The sequence below is a fragment of the Ambystoma mexicanum genome, chromosome 2p (assembly GCF_040938575.1).
Source record: "Ambystoma mexicanum isolate Mex_15411 chromosome 2p, UKY_AmexF1_1, whole genome shotgun sequence".
Classification (NCBI taxonomy): Eukaryota; Metazoa; Chordata; class Amphibia; order Caudata; family Ambystomatidae; genus Ambystoma; species Ambystoma mexicanum.
The window spans coordinates 654,280,825-654,301,842 of NC_090923.1; the positions used below are offsets into that span (position 1 = coordinate 654,280,825).

Consider the following 21,018-nt stretch of genomic DNA (forward strand, 5'->3'; position numbering starts at 1 on the left):
TCCGAATGCTAAGCCCTGGGCTCCAATGGGAAAGGGTGCTACCAAGATCCTATCAGATTACACACCTGGGAGAGCAGAGTATTTACATCTGAACATTCATTAGCGCTGCAGCAGCAGCAAACCTACAGTGGCCAGTGGTGTCACCAGGAATCAAATTTAGGAGAGGCACAGAGGGTGCCAAAGACAAAAGTAGGAGGGGGCACAGACAAAATTGGGGGGGAGGGCGCCTATGAAAGGCACTCCTGCAGAGGCTTTTGTGCACACCAACTACCCACACTCCACTGCAGCTCGCCTCCCATCAGAATGCAAGCACAAGACCATTCTGTGACTAATGGCCCATCCTTAGCAGTTTCGTGCACTACATTCTGATGTGAGGGGCTGAACGCTGCTCTGCACACTATGGAGGTGGCTGAGCAGAAGCCAGGCAGGAACACCTGAGAAGTGGCTCCTGCTGCTAGCTTTGAGACAAAAGGGATATCCAGACATTTGCCTTAGTGAGTGTCACAAATAACACCAAGAACAGAGAACGCGGTCCCAGTTTGCCTTAGGTAGGGGGGGGCTACACAGGGGGAGGGGGCAGGATTTCAGAGGCAGGGCACGGGGCCACCCAGCCCCCCTTATCGACTCCACTAACAGTGGCAGAGAACAAAAGCCCACCAGGCGATCTCAATATACCCTATGATGATGAGCTTCCAAAACTGTTATCCAACCACCCACACCCCACAACACTCCCCAAACGTTTGAGCTGGCTCCACCACCATGCCAGCTCACGGAAGCTATCAAGGCTCATTTGTGGTGGCATGGCAGCGGCAGCCTATATAAAGGAAAAGCTCTCAGTTCCAGCACCAGCCCCGAGGACCAGGGCTGACCCAGGAAACTCCCAGATATGTTTCCAATCCCAGCTCCAGAAGACTTGGCATGAGACTAAATGCAGGAACAGCCAGCTCCACGTCCTGTTCAAAAGTGGTCCAAACTGGAATATGTCTTGCAGTGTGCAGACATTGTTTTGTCAGGGTGAGTATTGTGACCAACGAAAAGAGCTGAACCCAACTTCCATTACTCACTCAAAGGATTTCTTGCCGAACCACCATCACAGACATGTTTCAAATAGAACATTGTGAGCATTCTTAATAATAATAATAATAATAATAATAATAATAATAATGCATGTTTTAAATTTAAAATTTTGGGCATGCTTAATAAAAATGCCCACAAAAATTTGAAACATGCATTTTGCATAAAAAAAACGTCAGGCTTGGATTTCATGAACCCATGGTCCAAGATTCTCTTCTCCACCCTCCTCCTCCCCCAAGGAGGAGGGGGAGCATAGAGTAAAGCTGGAAATAATGAGTTTGTAGGACTAGCAAACCATATCCCAAACCTCTAAAAGGCCATGTTGTGCAACACTGGACCTTAAAAAATGTCCTTTAGTGTTACCACTACAGCACTAATTTCAATCTAAAAGCAGTCTAATTGTCAGAAGAAGAGCTACTGTTATCCCGAATCATGCTTTTGTAGGTGGGTGAGAAAAACCGTTTGCAGTGACTTTTTTGCAGTGTCCTTTGGCATATTTATGAATGTTTCCAATATTCTAAGCAAAGCAAGAGAAGTGATGGCTTGAAGGTTTAGAATACATTTTGACCCCTGGCATCGATCTTAAAACCCCCCAGACCATCGTTCTTCTGCCTGCCAAGTCTTTACAGACAGGGGAAGACCATATGGAAATCTGGCTTGGTCCCACCATAGCAAGTGCAGTCCAACCTGAACTGCTTGGTCCCATCCCTTCTGTGTGACCCGACACATGTTTCAGCCTCATTGGGCATCATCAGCGAGGTGTAACTTGGGTATCTATTTATTTTAGTTATTGTTCATTTGTAATGCGTCTATACACAAGTGTTTCAAGGCGCAACCATAAAAGGAGGGGAGACCAGGGAAAAACAGATAGACGGTGTTCAAGGCATGGTACATTCAGATTGTGTAAGTACGCAGACAGGTGTGGGAGAGGGCGGGAGTGGGGGGACCAAGTGTGCCCAGTCAGTCAGAAGCTGGGGTAAGTGCTGAGAGATGCCACTCTCATGGGCCATTGACCAAGTACAGTAACCATGAGGCAAGTGCAAGGCCCGGAGGAAAGTGCGAGAGGATTGGCAAGGATACAGGGGACCTGTGAGATCTGAGTTACACCAGGCGGCCAGTCAACAGGCTGTGCTGAAAAGGAGTGAGAGAGGGATAGAGCAGAGAGAGTGGTTAGCATGGTAGAGGGAGGGAGAAGGAAGAGGTGAAGTGGAATGTATTAAGAAGTTTCCGTAACTTAAGGACGGAGGGCGGCAGGGAGGCTATTTCAGAGGGAGGCCCCTGCAGAGGATAATGTTCTCCCTCCGAATCTCTGCTTGGAGAACCGGGTCACTTGCAGGAGGTTGGAGGTAGATGAGCAGAGGGCCGGTGAAGTACAGTATTTGGGGAGGCATTGTTGAAGATGGGTAGGTCCCCAGCCCAAGAAAGCCCTGTGGACAATGCAGAGGGTCTTGGACTTGATCCAGCCACGTAGAGCCATTGGAGGGATTCCAACGCCAGAGAGAGATGCAGTCCCTGGGCTTGTGGCCAAGGATAAGTTTTGCGGTTTTGTTCTGGATGAGTTGCAGAGGGCGCAGGGCAGAAGCAGGGAGGTTGAGAAAGAGGCTGTTGCAGTAGTCCAGCCTATATAGAAGCAGGGCTCTGGCTACAGTGAGCCACTGGGGGAAGGTGAGAACCTCTGAGGAGGCTCAGCTGGTAGTTGGACTTTTTAGTGATGCCGAAATGTGAGTGGAGTCGAAGATGACCTCAAGGTTTTTTGCCTTACAGGTGGATGCGGGCACAGGGCCAAGGTAGGTCAGCCAGAGTGAGAGTGGTAAAGCGGGAGCAGGGGTCCCAATGCAAACAATCTCAGTCTTACTGGCGTTGAGGCAGAGGTCATTTGCAGCACACCATGACTGAATTGCGGACAGACAGATATGAGCGAGGAAGAGGAGGTGGCTGAGGGTAGCCTGAAGGAGAGTTGCGTGTCATCCACATAACACTGGAAGTTAGAGCTGAAGGTGGCAATCACATGTGCCAGGGCAACCATGTAGACATTGAAGAACCAGGGGGATAGGTTAGAACCCTGGGGAACGCCACAAGTTGAAATGGTGATATTAGAGAGAAAGGACCCAAGTTCCACCTGGGATGGGCGGTCGGAAAGGAAGGAGGTTAACCATGTCAGATCCTGACCTGTGATTCTCAGGGTGTCACGGAAACATGCGATCAGCATGTTATGCTTTACCGTGTCAAAGCCAGAGGAGAGGTCAAGAAGAATGAGGACAGAGGGCAGTATTAGTGTCAGGATTTGAGAGCAGATCTTCACAGGTGTTCATAAGAGCAGTTTCTGTGCCTCTGGATGCTCTAAAGCCAGACTGCCGGTGTTGGAAGCAACTCACAGATTCAGTGTGGAGGGTAAGCTGAGAGATAGCCAACTTCTCCAGGAGTTTGTCCAGGAAAGGAGTGATAGAGATAGGGTGGTAGTTTGCCAGAATGGAGGGGTCAGTACAGGGTGCACAAGGGAGTGCTTAAGTGAAGTTGGGAAAACTCCAGCGGCAAAAGAGATTGCAGAGATCAGCCAAGGTTGGAGCGAGAGAGTCAATGTTGTCTTTAATAGTTTTGAGGAGCAGGGGTCCACCTGTTTGGATGAAGCCTTCATAGACCGGACTTGTCTGGCGACCTCATCAGGTATGATGGGAGTGAGAGAAGAGAGGGGAAGTGGTGGAGGGGCCAAGGGAGGCTCCAGAGGTGTTGGTGTATGATGTGGTGTGGAAGAGAGAGAGGAAAGTATGTCTTGGATTTGTGCAGTGAAGTGTGCAGCCAGGGACAAGCAAAGGTCCTGGGTGGGTATGACAGAAGAGGAGGCTGCTGCAGGATTGGCCAGTTCCTTACAGACTTTGAAATGTTCTGCCGTGTTGTTTGATGCGGCGGAAATTTGTGCTTGAATAAAGACTCTTTTCTTGGGGTGGATGCAGAGTTGATGTTGCCTTTGAAGGAGGCGGCAGGCCAGTTTGTCAGAGGGTCCACCTGATGAATTCCATTTCTGCTCGGCTGCTCCAAACATGCTTTTGAGGGCAGCTACATCGGAGTTGTACCAAGAGTTTCAGTTTTTGGAAGGCTTCAGTCGGACCCTCATGATGGGGCAAGAGTGTCAAGAGTGTTAGAGATAGAGAGATTGAAGTTAGCGAGGGCTGTGTCAGGGTGGGAGTCAGCCGCAAGAGTAGGAGGCGGAGAGTAGTTGGAGGCAAAGGCAGCCACTCTCACTCTTTTCATGGGTCTGGTGACTTTGAAACCAAGTGGCCACGCCGGGTGTGCTGATGCAAGAGGAGAGCTTTAAGTGTGAAGAGAGAAGAGAGTGATATATCCATAAGAGAGAGGAAGAGAGGGATGTTGGTAGAGATGAAAGCATCCAATGTGTGGCCCATTGTGTGCATGGAGTCAGAGGGTAAGATAGAGAGGGAGAGAGAATCGCATAGGTTGCTGAAAGGTCCTGAGGGGTCAGGAGAGTCCAGATGGATGTTGAGGTCACCCAGCAGGAGGAGTTGAGATGAGGAGAATAGTAGAGAGGAGGCCAGGTCAGTCCATTCCGAGAGGAAGGGAGTGGACTGTCCTGGTGGCCAATAGAAGGTGGCCAGAAGGAGAGAAGATTTAGGAGAGAGTGAGAGCCTGCAGACGAGGCACTCGAAGGAGCTAAAGCAGAAATAAAATACAATGCAACATGTGCACACAGCCCAGTTCGATTTTTAGCTAAAGCAGCATAAAATACATTGCAGCCTGTGCACACAGCCCAGTATGATTTTTAGCCAAAACACAAATAAAATACAATGCAGCATATGCACACAGCCTAGTTCGATTTTTCAGAAGGTATTGTGAGCAGAGTACAGGTGAGACGGAGTGGAGGGTGGAACAGTCAAACGTGTGGAGGATAGAAGCACGCGTATGGTTGTGGAGTTTGAGCTACGGGGAAGTTGAAAGATTGTCCCCTGGTATTCAGTGGACCCGGGAGGTATGGTTGTGCTGCAACGCCTCCATATGATCATGTTGGTTAGGAGGAGTGCTGGGGACCCCTGGACCGGCCTTACAACGGACTGGAAACAGACAGGGCCTTTGATGTGAGCCTTGGATTGAATTTGCTGGCTCCCATCTGCCAGTTCAAATGATTGGCTAATGAAAGCACAGATAGCCAACAGAGAGGGAGCAGGCTAAGGCCACAAGATGCCATGAACAAACAACAAAGAGGGCGGCAATCTTGTGGCGGCAGGAACATCAGGCAGAAACGCAGGTAAAGTCACAATAAGCACTTTCTTTAAGGCAATAAAGCAGCCTAAATTGCTTCCATGTTTTTTGGCATTGTTCACAATTGTGTGTGCTCCATCAGTTATTTGCCCCGCTTTTCAGAGATTACTCTTTTTTTAAAACAAATTCTGAGATGGTCCGTTTCACGGCAGGCGACTAGGATGCAATAAGCGGGCATTAGTGGCCTCCAGCATGTGCTTACCAGGAGGGCAGAAGAGAGGCAGTGCAGGGCTGCCAGAGCGCTGCGGTAATGAACTGTTTCCCCGATAGTGATGAGAAGTGAAGTACCAACACCATAGTGTGAGGGGTCAGAAATGTGAGGCGTACAACTTTTAGATGATTTCTAATTTTTTTAAATCATAAGTTTCTTTAGCACCCGGGCGGGGGGAGCCAGCCAATCAGATGGCCAGGAACGCGGTCTTGAACCTCTGGTACAAGCCCGTGTTGCAAGCCGCATGATGGCCGGATCCCCCCCGCTGCCATCTCCCTGCCCCGCGTCCCATTTAAAAATGAAAAGAATTATCCCTCCAAGCCCCTGCTTACCTTATTCCGGCAGCGGCCAGTACCGCCACCACATCAGCTCCTTTCCTTAGCTTTCTACTGTCCATCATGGAAAGGAAAGGCGGGGCTCTGTAAAGAGCCCCGCCTTTCCTTTCCATGGCAGCCATCTTGCAAAAGGCGGTGCTAATGGCCTTTATCCCCCGTTCCAGCCCCTGGACTAGGGGATGAACCCCACAATAAACGCCTCACTATCCCTATCTAAAATAAACTAAAGGAAACACTCTAACAAAGGATATCTGGCCCTCACACTTGTGCATAAAATACACAAGAAAATATATTGCTATTTAAAACAACAACAGTTGCATGTGTAATGTATTCAGTCTCTTTTGATAACCTGGGTGAACTTCCCTTCCCCAGGTTTTAAGTTGGATTCAGTTCCAAACAAAAGAAACAAGGAAATCTGGGTTTGCAACAAATTTCCAACACAGTTATTTGCACCTTCAATTTGTCAAAAAGAGTTCTGTTAATCCTACGTTCAACAAAGGAAAGGTTCCCCTGCTTCCTTGAATAAGGCTTTCCACTTCACCAAATAGCATTAATGATATTCTTGGTTAGGGTGATTTGCCACAACTCATAAATGTAAAAGAAATACAACTTCTCAATATCTACTTTTCTCAACTCTTCTGTCAACACCATAAATCACAGTTTGTATCTTTGTCAGGATAACTTCACAGCACTTCTACTTCCACCTGGTTTTCTCTCAGACCAGGCCCACTTCGATAAGGATTCACCATGCGGGTCTACTCGCCTGCCCGATATTTTTCCAAAATCCACAGTTCTTTTGAAGTAATATATCTACTGACAACCAATAGTTTATAACAGCTTGAGCAATTTGCAATTTTGTGACTTTCAACAACTTTTCAGAACAGACAAGATTCACATTAGTGCTTCTCAACACCTTCATGTAAGCAAGGCCCTCTTCTACTGAACATTCACCTCCTAAAAGGGCAGCCTTTTAGCCACTTTTGCCTTTCTGTAACACCAGTAACCAAAATGCCCTTAAGGATGTGATTTGCCATTGCTCTTTTGACTTTGGCAATGTGAGGTGTTATACCAGCTTCAAGTTTATGGAACAAGCACAATCAAAAAGCGTCACCCCTTTAAGACATTGCATTTTCCCATTCTCTTCCCGTTGGTCACATAAACTCAGTGGTATGCCTTGTTGTTAGTCTCTTTTGGTTCTGAACCAACCTTGGCTGTGGGCAATGCTTGTTCCCTGGAACTCACAATTATTAAAGGTCAGTCACTTAGATTATAGCTTTATAGAGCTGCAGCGAGGGCCGTACCGGGTGTTATGGGCTCGTGAGGGCCTTTAATGAGGTATGAGGTCCCATAACGACGGTACAGTCCGAGGACAAGGTCTATAAAGCTATTAGAACCCATGGGCAAACGCACACAAAGTTTATGTAAAAATACATATATTTAAATATTTGTTTTTTTGGGGGGGAGCTTAAATATTCCACATAGAATATTTAAGTTTATAAAAAACATGAAAAACAACATGACAAAAAGTGAGGGATAGCAGACAAAAGGATATTTGAGGTGGGTGAGTGCACAGTGAGGAGGGAGGGGGCACAGCCTGAGGTGAGTGTTTGGGCTCACAGAATGGTGGGGGGTGAGGGACAAGTAAAGGGGTCCCTCTGTGACCTCACTGAGACCTCCAGCCATTGTGCATTTAAACAAAAACAAAAAAAGCACGGTATATGGGTATCACGTAATATCCCCACCAATAATATTGCATATATATATAGTCGTCAGGAAACGGCATAGGTGATATTGTTGATGGGGTTATTAATAGGTTTAAATGGGAGAAGGGATTGCAGGGGTGTCCCCCACTTCCTTTAAACAAATATGTGGGTTGCCGGTTTCCCCTGCAGGTTCCATGGGTTAATATTGCCACAAAAAAGGGCACCATTCTTGTACGGCGCTATTTTTTCAGGGATATTAACACATGGAACCAGTATTTGTAGGCAAATGTTATTTTAAATAAGGCCACAAGAGGTGGGTAAGCACTGTTAGTGCTCGACTTTCCGAGCTACAAAAAAGCAAAGGCCAAATTTGCAGGGTATAATGAAACTGCGAGTTATACCGTTTCTAATAGCCCGCAAATTGACCAATAGGAAAGGGGTATTCACCGGCCCAGGGTTCTAATTAGTGCTACAATGTTTTTCCACTGCCTTACCAATGACTCTTCAGTTAGCCTTCACTTCAGAATCACTTTTAGGCACACCCGATTAGTATTTGATCTGTTTTCTTCAGTGTAATATTCAATTTGTGTATTTGCGGTAGTTTCACTCATACACAAGTGCTACTTTAGTTACAATCACTGTGTGATAATCAACGTGATTCTCCTTGCTACTGTTGCCTGCCTTTGTTAGTGCAAGGGATTCGAACGCTGCACGTCTTCCACTGCTTTGGCTCCTTCCGAACGAACACACTTCCTTGTTGAAGTTGCCTTCATTCCTGCCAGTTGAGTACGGAGTATGACTTGCTCCTGTGACCCATGGGAGCACACCAGTTCCTGGCCATGGTCTGATGCAAGCTTTCTGCTGCACAGTCTTTGAAACTCTGTTCACATGGGGGTCAGCCGTCTTCACACACGCTTTCTGCTCCGCAACCTCAGATTTAGGGGGAAAAGAACCCTTGCAGAACCCCGGCAGCTGGAATCTGCTTTACAATGGTCTCTGATGCCCTCTTTTTCCACCAGCTTCGGTGTGGACTGCCAACGTGTTTCCTTCTGCTACTATTACTGTTACTCCAACTCCACCTCCATCTAATGGCCTGCACGGGAGGGGGCCTTTTAAGTCTCTCTGCCTCCCTCAGGCATGGGTCGTTATAGGACTTGAAGTACCCAAAAACAGAATTAGGTTTTCTTATTCCTTCTACAGCAATAAGCCATTAGAAGTGTGTGGTTTTGGGGAAAGTTAAATGATTGGGGTTTCCCTGGCTTCCTGACCGTTTAGCCCCCCCCCCCCCCAACCGCTATGTGATGCTCCTGCAGAACACCACCTCCAGGGAGCTTGATCAGGAAGCATATGCCGTTCCCTGGCCACATGAGAAGGTTCCCGGGCCAGGTTTTCTGGGGGAATCATTACTGATTCATAGCAATAAGCATAGACCGGGTAGGGCATGAGCAGGCAAAGCCCATCCAAACTCTGCAAATTCCCACTCGGCAGCACTGTATGGGCATTTACAGATGTTGGTGTCTGATGTCTGTCTGATGTCAATGTCACTGCAGTGGGCCCAAGTACATTAGCTTTACGCCCCACTAGTTTGACAATCCTGGCTGCGCCTCTGACCAACTAGTCTGGGTATACCTGTACCACTCGGGTAACTAAGAAAAATACGAGAGGTGATGGCTGGAAGGTTTAGAATTAATTTAAATCTCTGGCATTGCTCTAGCAACCCTCCAGACCATTGTTCTTCAGCCTGCCAAACCTTTATAGAAAGGGGAAAGACCATTGTTAGCATGGATTTCCAAAATCAGCCCTGGTGGGAGGATTCTGGGAGGTCATCCTGTTATGGTGTATAGGGAGACCGTGAGATTTTAGCCAAACCTAATCAACGTATCGTAGCAGAGCTGCAAGACTTAGTCACAGGAAGGGCATGAGAGGGGTCTAGGGCACAGATGTGTCCACACAGACCAACACCAATCATTCCAGCTATATAGGTAAGTATAAAAATACATTCTATTTGGCCTTTAGATTGCACGCTAAGCAGATAAAACTTCTAGGCAAACATTGTCACACAAACCCCTTATAAAACCGATATATCCATTCACCCCTTAGGAGAGATAGAATACTGTTTGATTCAATGACCAGCGAAGCACAGGAAAGTCCTCAGATGCATAGAAATACAGTACTCTTCAGAATAATTACAAAACTGCTCCCCTAACACTTAAGTCACCAGTTCCAAAGTATGCACTCAGGTAGGTATGTATATAGGTTTGCAGTGCCAATGGTTATGATTAATAGGAGTCAAAAAGTGAGATAAAGTTCAGATCAGGACTCAACACTAGGGTTGGGCCAGGGATAGATCTGTAACCTAAGGCCCACCACCAAAGGTCAGGTCAGAGTGATTTAGGTTCAGGACTTTGTCATTGTTACCCTATGGGAGACCGGAGGGGGGTGGGTATGTACATGTACCCCGCAGCTGAGTTCTCAGGTAACCACATGTGGAGGTCCCACACTTTTATGCAGGCTTGTTCTTCTGCCTTGGTTCCTTTTACAAGGCTTGTCTAGACAGACAAGTTACTTTGTTTCGCTGGATTGAATTTTTCTCGGTCAAGGTACTTGGTAATCTGTTCCAAACCACTTCCAGTAGAACATCCAAATGAAGAAAAGTGAAGACATCTGTGGGACAAGATGACCATGTGACACCTTAGGGACAAGAAGGTGGCAAGATTCAACAATGATCACCACGGCCAGACTACATCAGACGATCTTCCAGCTGCGAACACATCAGCAGCCCTATATAGCTTCCCTTGGTGTGAGGCTGAAAATGCAGGAGCAGGCCACTTGTGCCACAAGCTGAAGATCCGCCCATTTTCAAAGCTCTGCTCAGAACGGTGACGGCTGCAGTGAGGTAGCCAGGAGAGATCTGGTGATGGTCACTAGTTGATTCAGGGACACTTCTGAAGGCTCAGCAGGCATGGATCCTTGAGCAGGGATAAAGACTGGTTGTTCCCACTGGACCAGGGGTCGAAGCACTGACGAAAGCCTTGAGATCGGGACTGAGGAGCAGGGCTTTGCTAGGACAGCACTGGAGTTGATGCTGGTCAACTGCAGGGGTCGTCTTTGGGTCGTCAGCAGGCTGATCTTCGTAGAATTCCTGGCTCCAAAGGTGATCTGATGAACAGTTGCAGGAGCCCTCCTTTTATCCAAGATTCAGGTTGGGAGCAAGCCCACCAATGGCAAGCATCTGCAACATTCAAACAGCCCAGGGTTATCCAATCATGAATAGTCCCTGGTCACCACATCTGCTCAGCAACAGACATTCATACACCAGAGATGTGAATTGGGACTAGACAGTGCCCCAGCCTCCTTCTCTGGCGCACACACAAAACAACCCTTGGCCTGCGAAAGCCACAGCTTTCCCCAGGTAAAGGATTTCCATATTAGGAACCTCCTTACCTGAGAAGGCAGGAAGAAGGGCAAAGAAGAAGATGGCCAAAGAACATGCCAAGAACATCGTGGCACAGACATTTTATGGTGCTAGCCATCTTTCAGTAGCCATTTGCAGAAATGCACAAGTAAAAAGTCACAAAAATGGAAAAAAGATCACAGCTTGTTTTAGGCACATTGTAAAAGTAAAACAAACGCCATTATATAAGAGATATCAGGTTACACATTATCCAAACTGCATTTCACTATAGGGTGATGCGTGCAATTGTAGCAATACAAGAATTCACAACGAGAGACATAGTCTCAGTATTGATTATTTGAGGGGATAGTTCATTTCCCCATACAAATGATCAAGTCAACCAAAGAAAGTCAAGCGTGCTTTACTTGTCCCCAAACGTCAGGACAGGGTTAAAAACAAAGAGAAAATAAAGGGTTTCCCACAGAAATCTATGGCAGGAAAGTTGCAAAAAGAAAAAACATTCTGAACAACCATATACAAATCAGGCTTGGTGCGAGCCCAAATTGAGGGGGGGTCGGATCCTTTTGCGTGAGACCACAAGCAACCCCAGTAATGGTTTGGCATCATCAGTGAGGTGTAGCTTGGCTCTCTAGGGTTGCATGTGGTCTCGTGCAGCAGGGATGTGACCAAGCAGTTCACGTTGGACCCCCCCCTTTTGGGACCAAGCCTTTTTTAGAAGCAACCTGATATTTTATATTGCTACATTTTTAACGATTGAAAAGCTGGAGGATATTTGCTGTATAGCACTGATGATGAAATGAACAGTGTTTTGGATGATATCTCAACCCAGCTCTGCCCTTTTTCCAATGCCTGCTATTATTCCACTTTTGGTTGGTATACTCTGTAAAAGTCTTCCCTTGTATGAAAAAGGGTCAAGGAGGATAATTGAAAAGTAGGTAGGACGTGTGACAATCGAGGGAATTTGCCCCTTCACCCCAAAGGGGCGCCCCTTCCTGTGAGGCTAGCCCACTCCGCAATACCCTCCCTAGGGATTGTGGCAAGTGGGACCTCACCAGGAGAGACTCCCCCTTTGGGGACAAGGACTCCCCTTCCTGTGAGGAACTCCCTCAAGCGGCACTTACTTGTGCCTACATGAGATGTTTTGATACACCAAATCCTGAAAATTATCAAGACTGGGACGAAGAAACCACAATAACAGAGTATCAATACTGGGACAAAGAGAATCTTAATAGCTATTGTACTCTTACGGAAAAAGATCATGTCTCTTCAAATCAGAATGCCCCATCCACTGATCTGAGTATGTGGATAAAGGTGCACTCAGAGAGAGATCCGAGAGAACGAGACGGAGAAGAGAGAGAAAGCCACATACACAAACCGGAAGAGGCCTCAATCTGCACCCTTCCTGACTGAGAAGGAAAGCAAGAACCCAGCAAGTTTCAAACACGCCCAGGATCACAGAACAAGACACTGGAGCTATGGCAAACTCAAAGCATGAGAGAGCGGAAGGGCAAGAGCCCAATAAAAGGTGGTGGTGAGACCACAGGAGGGAGTTTGTGGTGGGCCGGGGGTCCAAACAACTTCACCGATACCGCTAACCTGAGAAGCCTACAGGGTGTCCGGTCATACAACAGAGGACAGGGACACCGCGACGAAGACACAGGAAAACACAACAAGATCAATGTCAGGCAAGAGAAGGCATAGGTAGTCCATGAACCAAGAAAGGACCTCTGAGCTAGAAGGCTCCCGAAGACGTTCTCCTATCAAAACCAAGGTGACTAGGAGAACAGGAAGCCTGGGAGGACCCATGGAAATCCTTATACTTCACAGTTAACTCGTCCCAGTAGAAAATATCAAACTGTGTTAAGCATGAAACAAAGGAGATGCAAGTATTGTGACTCGAGAGAAGGAACTGTTGAACAAGTGAATAATAAGAGAAGAATAGAAAAAATGATCTGGGGAAAGGGGAAAAGTAATTTGGCACATTGTGCAAAGCCAATATAGTGTTGAAAAGATAACCAGAGATGGTAGAGAGCCTAGAGAAAGTAAACAATTGAATCGCACCACAAGTAAAGTACAACAAAGCTCAGCAAGCGGCAACTAGGAAAGGAGAATTAATATGAGATCCTCAAGGAGGAGAGAAAACCCAATTACGGATCTACAGCGTTTGATCCAAGAATTCAAGAGAGACTATTTGCGGATTGTGTATTAAAGAAAGCCCAATACCCAACCAAGGAACTGAAGAGGTTCTGGTCCAAGAAGTCACGAGAGACTGTTGGTATTAAAGACTGCTACTAGGAGTACCGTCAGGAGAAGGGATTCATTCTCCTGACGTGAGTTAGTTTTTCATAGTGGTAGAGTCAGTAAGGATAGCTTTTGACAGCTGACTTATTCCTTTGGACATTCAGGACTGACTGACGAGCAGCTTAGTTAATAACATAGGTAGGGAACACCCATAGTGTTAGGGAAACACAGACTTTATTAGTTTATTTTAATAAAGCATTCAGAACCATATTCTCAGTGAGCCCGTGCCCTCCTCCTGACTCGCCACAGAAGGGTGAGGTAATGGTAGTGTTATAGATGAGTGGGAGGTGACATGGGAGTGGAAGAAAAGAGGGAGTAGATGGAAAGGTTGATGAGACGAAGGGGGAAAGTTATGGATGGAATCAGATTGACATCGTATGGTGGTGCTGGTGGAGGGGAGCGTTGGGGTGATGGCCTGAGGGGGACAACAGTAGACTGCAATCCATGACGTAGCAGATGCAGGACATGAGTCATAACCAGCTTATATCGTGGAAACTGTAGGTACTGGAGTTACAACATTTTGGAACATGATTTATGAAAAGAAAATGAGGCTACTTTTATTAAATACTTTAGGAACCTTGAAGGTACCTAATGGGGAGCCATGGGAAGCTTGTGATGAAATCATTCAAACGTATTGATAGCACCATCTCTCTTTCTTTCTTACAGGCCATTCCATACACTGCTGAGCTACAAGGTGGATGTATCCCGGGGATGATTTTCACCATCACTGGCACCGTGCCTGCCAAGATGGAAAGGTAATGGTGACCTTGTACTCTCTTTGGGGCATCCTCTGTGCAACCAGGCTTACTACCCACCTGAGTCCACCAGGGCAATCCATTTTAGCACAAACTACAAAACAGCGAGTGTGATGGCGGCCCAGGGAGAGGAGGAGAGGCAATCATGAAGATCCCAGGGTGGCACTAAGCGTATTGCACTGGAGTGGGGAGTTAGAAAACCAGAACCAACGCCAGTATAAAATCATTACAAAGCACATTGGCATGCAACTGAGGGAGGGAAATCATTTGTGTGGAGAAGTAACTTTTGAGGTTTTCTTCTGACGCTTTTCTTTGTCTATGACCCCATAGGTTTGCAATCAATTTTGCCACAGGACAGTGTGACGGGTGTGATGTGGCCTTTCACTTTAACCCTCGCTATGATGGGCGCGACAAAATCGTCTGCAACACCTTCAAGAATGGGGAATGGGGCAAAGAAGAAAGGAAGTATGAAATGCCCTTCAAGAAGCAGAAGGACTTCAAATTGACAATTGAAATCACCAAATATACCTACCAGGTAGGGGCGCAGAATATTCATTTCCAATGTGTCACCAAATATACCTACCAGGTGCAGCATTGCATACTAATTCCCAATGTGCAAATATACCTACAAGGTGCTGCATGGTATACTCATTCCCAGTCTGTCACCAAATACACCTACCGGGTGCGGCATTGCATACTAATTCCCAATGTGCAAATATACCTACAAGGTGCTGCATGGTATACTCATTTCCATTGTGTCACCAAATACACCTACCGGGTGCGGCATTGCATACTAATTCCCAATGTGCAAATATATCTACTAGGTGCTGCATGGTATACTCATTCCCAGTGTGTCATCAAATATACCTACCATGTGTGGCATTGGAATACTCATTCCCAGTGTGTCATTAAATATACCTACCAGGTGCAGCATTGCATACTAATTCCCAATGTGCAAATATACCTACAAGGTGCTGCATGGTATACTCATTCCCAGTGTGTCACCAAATACACCTACCGGGTGCGGCATTGCATACTAATTCCCAATGTGCAAATATACCTACAAGGTGCTGCATGGTATACTCATTCCCAGTGTGTCACCAAATACACCTACCGGGTGCGGCATTGCATACTAATTCCCAATGTGCAAATATACCTACAAGGTGCTGCATGGTATACTCATTCCCAGTGTGTCACCAAATACACCTACCGGGTGCGGCATTGCATACTAATTCCCAATGTGCAAATATACCTGCAAGGTGCTGCATTGTATACTCATTCCCAGTGTGTCACCAAATACACCTACCGGGTGCGGCATTGCATACTAATTCCCAATGTGCAAATATACCTGCAAGGTGCTGCATTGTATACTCATTCCCAGTGTGTCACCAAATACACCTACCAGGTGCAGCATTGCATACTGATTCCCAATGTGCAAATATACCTGCAAGGTGCTGCATTGTATACTCATTCCCAGTGTGTCATCAAATATACCTACCATGTGTGGCATTGGCACACTATTTCCCAGTGTGTCACCAAATGCACCTACCGGGTGCGGCATTGCATACTAATTCCCAATGTGCAAATATACCTACAAGGTGCTGCATGGTATACTCATTCCCAGTGTGTCACCAAATACACCTACCGGGTGCGGCATTGCATGCTAAGTCCCAATGTGCAAATACACCTACATGGTGCTGCATGGTATACTCATTCCCAGTGTGTCACCAAATACACCTACCAGGTGCAGCATTGCATACTAATTCCCAATGTGTAAATATACCTGCAAGGTGCTGCATGGTATACTCATTCCCAGTGTGTCATCAAATATACCTACCATGTGGGGCATTGCATACTAATTCCCAATGTGCAAATATACCTGCAAGGTGCTGCATGGTATACTCATTCCCAGTGTGTCATCAAATATACCTACCATGTGGGGCATTGCATACTAATTCCCAATGTGCAAATATACCTACATGGTGCTGCATGGTATACTCATTCCCAGTGTGTCACCAAATACACCTACCAGGTGCAGCATTGCATACTAATTCCCAATGTGTAAATATACCTGCAAGGTGCTGCATGGTATACTCATTCCCAGTGTGTCATCAAATATACCTACCGTGTGGGGCATTGCATACTAATTCCCAATGTGCAAATATACCTACAAGGTGCTGCATGGTATACTCATTTCCATTGTGTCACCAAATACACCTACCGGGTGCGGCATTGCATACTAATTCCCAATGTGCAAATATACCTACTAGGTGCTGCATGGTATACTCATTCCCAGTGTGTCATTAAATACACCTACCAGGTGCAGCATTGCATACTAATTCCCAATGTGCAAATATACCTACAAGGTGCTGCATGGTATACTCATTCCCAGTGTGTCACCAAATACACCTACCGGGTGCGGCATTGCATACTAATTCCCAATGTGTAAATATACCTACAAGGTGCTGCATGGTATACTCATTCCCAGTGTGTCACCAAATACACCTACTGGGTGCGGCATTGCATACTAATTCCCAATGTGCAAATATACCTGCAAGGTGCTGCATGGTATACTCATTCCCAGTGTGTCACCAAATACACCTACCGGGTGCGGCATTGCATACTAATTCCCAATGTGCAAATATACCTGCAAGGTGCTGCATGGTATACTCATTCCCAGTGTGTCACCAAATACACCTACCGGGTGCGGCATTGCATACTAATTCCCAATGTGCAAATATACCTGCAAGGTGCTGCATTGTATACTCATTCCCAGTGTGTCACCAAATACACCTACCAGGTGCAGCATTGCATACTGATTCCCAATGTGCAAATATACCTGCAAGGTGCTGCATTGTATACTCATTCCCAGTGTGTCATCAAATATACCTACCATGTGTGGCATTGGCACACTATTTCCCAGTGTGTCACCAAATGCACCTACCGGGTGCGGCATTGCATACTAATTCCCAATGTGCAAATATACCTACAAGGTGCTGCATGGTATACTCATTCCCACTGTGTCACCAAATACACCTACCGGGTGCGGCTTTGCATGCTAAGTCCCAATGTGCAAATATACCTACATGGTGCTGCATGGTATACTCATTCCCAGTGTGTCACCAAATACACCTACCAGGTGCAGCATTGCATACTAATTCCCAATGTGTAAATATACCTGCAAGGTGCTGCATGGTATACTCATTCCCAGTGTGTCATCAAATATACCTACCATGTGGGGCATTGGCATACTAATTCCCAGTGTGTCACCAAATGCACCTACCGGGTGCGGCATTGCATACTAATTCCCAATGTGCAAATATGCCTACAAGGTGCTGCATGGTATACTCATTCCCAATGTGTCACCTAATATACCTACATGATGCAGCATTGGCATACTAATTCCCAGTGCATCACCAAATACACCTACCAGGTGCGGCATTGCATACTTATTCCCAATGTGTCACCTAATACACCTACCATGTGCGGCATCTCATACACATTTCCAATTTGTCTTGTAGATGGATGCACAGGTTCCGTACCCTGCCACAGCCGCAGCTCCTGTTGAATAGGCTTTGTATTTCTTTCCTTAACTGGAAAGCTTTTGATATCTTGGACTTCTGCCATCTCTGTGCAATAAACTCAAACCTATCAACTCCCCCAGTCTAATATGTGGTGTGAGAAACAACTTGCTTATAGATGGAGCATAATGTATTCGGCAACCCCCAGTTTGGTGGTGTGATGGAAACAAGCAGGTTAAAATTGGGATACACTGCAAGGAATTCAAGGGAAGTTGGGCTGCTTTGGCCATATCCCGAACCAGCAAGCCAGGTAGGGTTCCACTATGTAACACCACAACCGGGCAGTCGAGAACCAGCTCAGCATCGCTCCGGAAGGAATGGGGGGGGAGGTTGGGCAGGTATTTCGCAAATATGAACCATGGGATGGGCAGCCCTTGGTAAAGGTACCTCCTTAAAATGATCAATAAGCGTTCGATATCTGGGTACACTCACCACCCTACCCACCTAGAAGAAGCTGAAGGCACAACTTGTGCACCTCCTGTGGTGAATAGTTGCAGCATAGACTGTCCCTGTTGCTAACAGTGTTTATCACAGCCACAAGAACCGACAGAAGAAGAGAAGTACCTGAGTGGGCGCCCTAACAACAAAGAGCCATCAATGGCGGCAAGATAGGTATAATACACCATTTCACTGGCCGCAGGCATGGCTATCCACACACATCAGTATACAGTAAATATAGTAAGGACAATAACAAATTTCAGTCATGCTGTTCACATAAATGATCTGCCTAGTTAAACCAAACTACGCTTCAACACCTTTGACAGCAGAATGCAGCGCAAACCTACGACAAATTCGGACACGCTGAACACATAGAGACTCTCTAGCACTGACGCCACCCTACTCCTCTCAGCACCCATCCACATGCCTGACTGCATGGGTTGCTTCTCTATCGGAGTCTGGACCGCCCTGCCAAGCCTTTTTTTTTTAAAACTACTTTTGATTGATTTTTTGCCCATCAACAACAGGCACATTAAAGAATGCAGTGAAAATCATCCACATTAAGACACCTACACCTGTATTCCTGAACCAAAGACCCCTTCCCCTCCCCCCCTCCTCCCCATCTCTTACCTCATCACCAGCCCCCCACAGGTTCCATCTTCTACCCCTTTCCCCTCATCCCCATTTCCCTAAACCTGTTCATATTTTTGTTGACACCCCCTATGTTTATACACTACTTGGTCCCAATGTTTAATAATGTCCATCCCTGTTCTCCATGCTCCAATTATTGGGGTCTCAGGGTTCATCCACTTCTCCGCAATCACCCATTTGGCCAGTACGCATGCTGTGTTTATGAAGCACTTTTCATATCTGTTCACTTTATCCTCTCCCCAAATCCCCAGCAGTGGCCCCTTGGTATCCCATTTCATTGGTCTTTCCCAGATCCCTTCCACTTCTCGCCTTACCCCCTCCCAATACCTTTGCCGCTTTGGGCATTGCCACACTATGTGAATAAAGGACCCTTCATGGGTTTTACATTTGTGACATGTGTCGTCTTCCCCTTTACCCATTCTCTTAAGTCTGTCCCTGGAGTAATAGACTCTATGCAGGTACTTAAATTGTATCATCTGCAGATGGGCCGCTATGGCTACTTCCCTGGGGTATCTAAATGCCTCCCCAATCTTCTTCCCTCAATCTCCTCCAAGTCCCGTACTCATCTCTCCCTCAACTTATCTAGTGGTGCTGTGAAGTTAAGAATCAGAGCTTTATAAAGGGCTGAGAGCTGCTTCCTCATAATCTCTCCGTCCAGTACATTCCTCTGTGGAACCTCTGTCCCTCTATTTACATAAGGTGCCAAGGCATGTCTGAGCTGTACGTACTTGTAGTGATCCTGTCTGGGCAGTACCCATTGCTCCTTTAACGCCTGAAAATACCCAATCCCTCCTGGGGACTACAACGCCGATTATCCTCTGTATCCCCATGTGCTTCCTCCATCGCAAATGTTGGATCCCCTCAATGCTTCTGTTCCCCCACATCTTAGCAGCCATTGTAAGTTTCCTCCCCCCATTCCATATGACTATGGGCTTGTTTCCAAGCCACCTCCACTGCTGCCGTTAGTGGTAGGCAACTGGCCCCTTATAGTTTCCCGTACAAGATCTCCTCACATCCATTCCTACCCATCAATTCCACTTCCTTGTCTACCAAACTATCTCTACCCCTGGTTTGCCCAGCCATTTGCTATAGCCAATTGAGTCACCCAGCAATAAAGCCGTAAGTCAGGGAGACCCAGTCCTCCCTCCTATGAAGTATTGCACAATGTTTCTAATCTGACTCTGGGAAGGGGGGGTGTTCCCATAGGAATTCCCTCAGTATTGTATTGATCATATCAAATTCCCTTGCCTGTATCCCAGTCGGGGCATGCTGCACCATGTATAGCAGTCTAGGAAGAGTCACCATCTTGCATACTGACACTCTTTCCATCAAGGCGAATGGGAGGGTCGTCCGTTGCTGAGTATTCTGCTCGAACCGCTGGAACGCTGGGTGAAGATTCAACTCTGTGAAGGAATTCTCATCTTTCAGGATAAACACTCCCAGGTATTTAAACCCGCTCTCCTCTGTTTTCAGCTGCGGATAACGACCTTGGTTCCCCTCTCCGCAATCCACGGGGTAGTTGATGTATTTATACCAGTTAATTTGCAAGCCTGAGTATGACCCAAATTCCTCAGAATGGCCATATTCCTTGGTATCGAGACTTCCAGGTTGGTCACATATAACAGAATATCATCTGCGCACAGGGATATCCGTTCCGCCCTTCCTCCCGGCCATGCAAATCCAGACAGTTCCGGATCCCCTCTTATTCACTCCACCAGTGGCTCCAGCGCAAACACAGGCAAAAGTGGGCACCCCTGCCTGGTACCCATGGCCTAATATGAATCTGTCTGAGACCTTGTTGTTCATCTTCACCTGGGCTGTTAGCCCATTATACAGCACTTGGATCCAGCCTTTGAATCCCTCTCCAGAGCCCATTCTCCACAATACCGCGATCAGGTATATTCTCTAAGTGGTGTCAAAAAGCTTTTTGTGCATCCAGGGCCAAAATGTCCACCCACCGACTGCCGCTGCCTCTTCACCCTCCCCAGGATCAGATGGAGCTGCTAATGTTCCGCCTGGTCGACCTATTTGGGATGAATCCCTGCTAAGCCCTTTTTGGCCAAATACATACACACATCCTAATCGTACTACATGACCTCCAACACTCTGGTCTGCGGTTCTCCAAGGGCGTTCCCACTAACAACGCATTGAGACTTTAACAATGGTAAAATGGTGCTATACATATGACCAGTACAATACACGCATTTCTTAGCCGGTTATACAAGGGGCACATGCTTATTTGGCTGTGTTTTAAGGGCATATTAAGAGGGTTCTATGTCATG

General features: G+C 46.7%; 1 protein-coding gene across 1 annotated transcript in view; it reads left to right on the top strand.

Moving 5' to 3' along the window:
- Positions 1 to 21,018, top strand: part of LOC138566651 (galectin-4-like) — an 85,351-nt gene that overhangs the window by 15,685 nt on the left and 48,648 nt on the right. The window contains exons 2-3 of the mRNA XM_069644202.1: positions 13,978 to 14,066; positions 14,397 to 14,601. Coding sequence (XP_069500303.1) covers positions 13,978 to 14,066; positions 14,397 to 14,601 — 294 coding nt within the window. The remainder of the gene's footprint in view (positions 1 to 13,977; positions 14,067 to 14,396; positions 14,602 to 21,018) is intronic.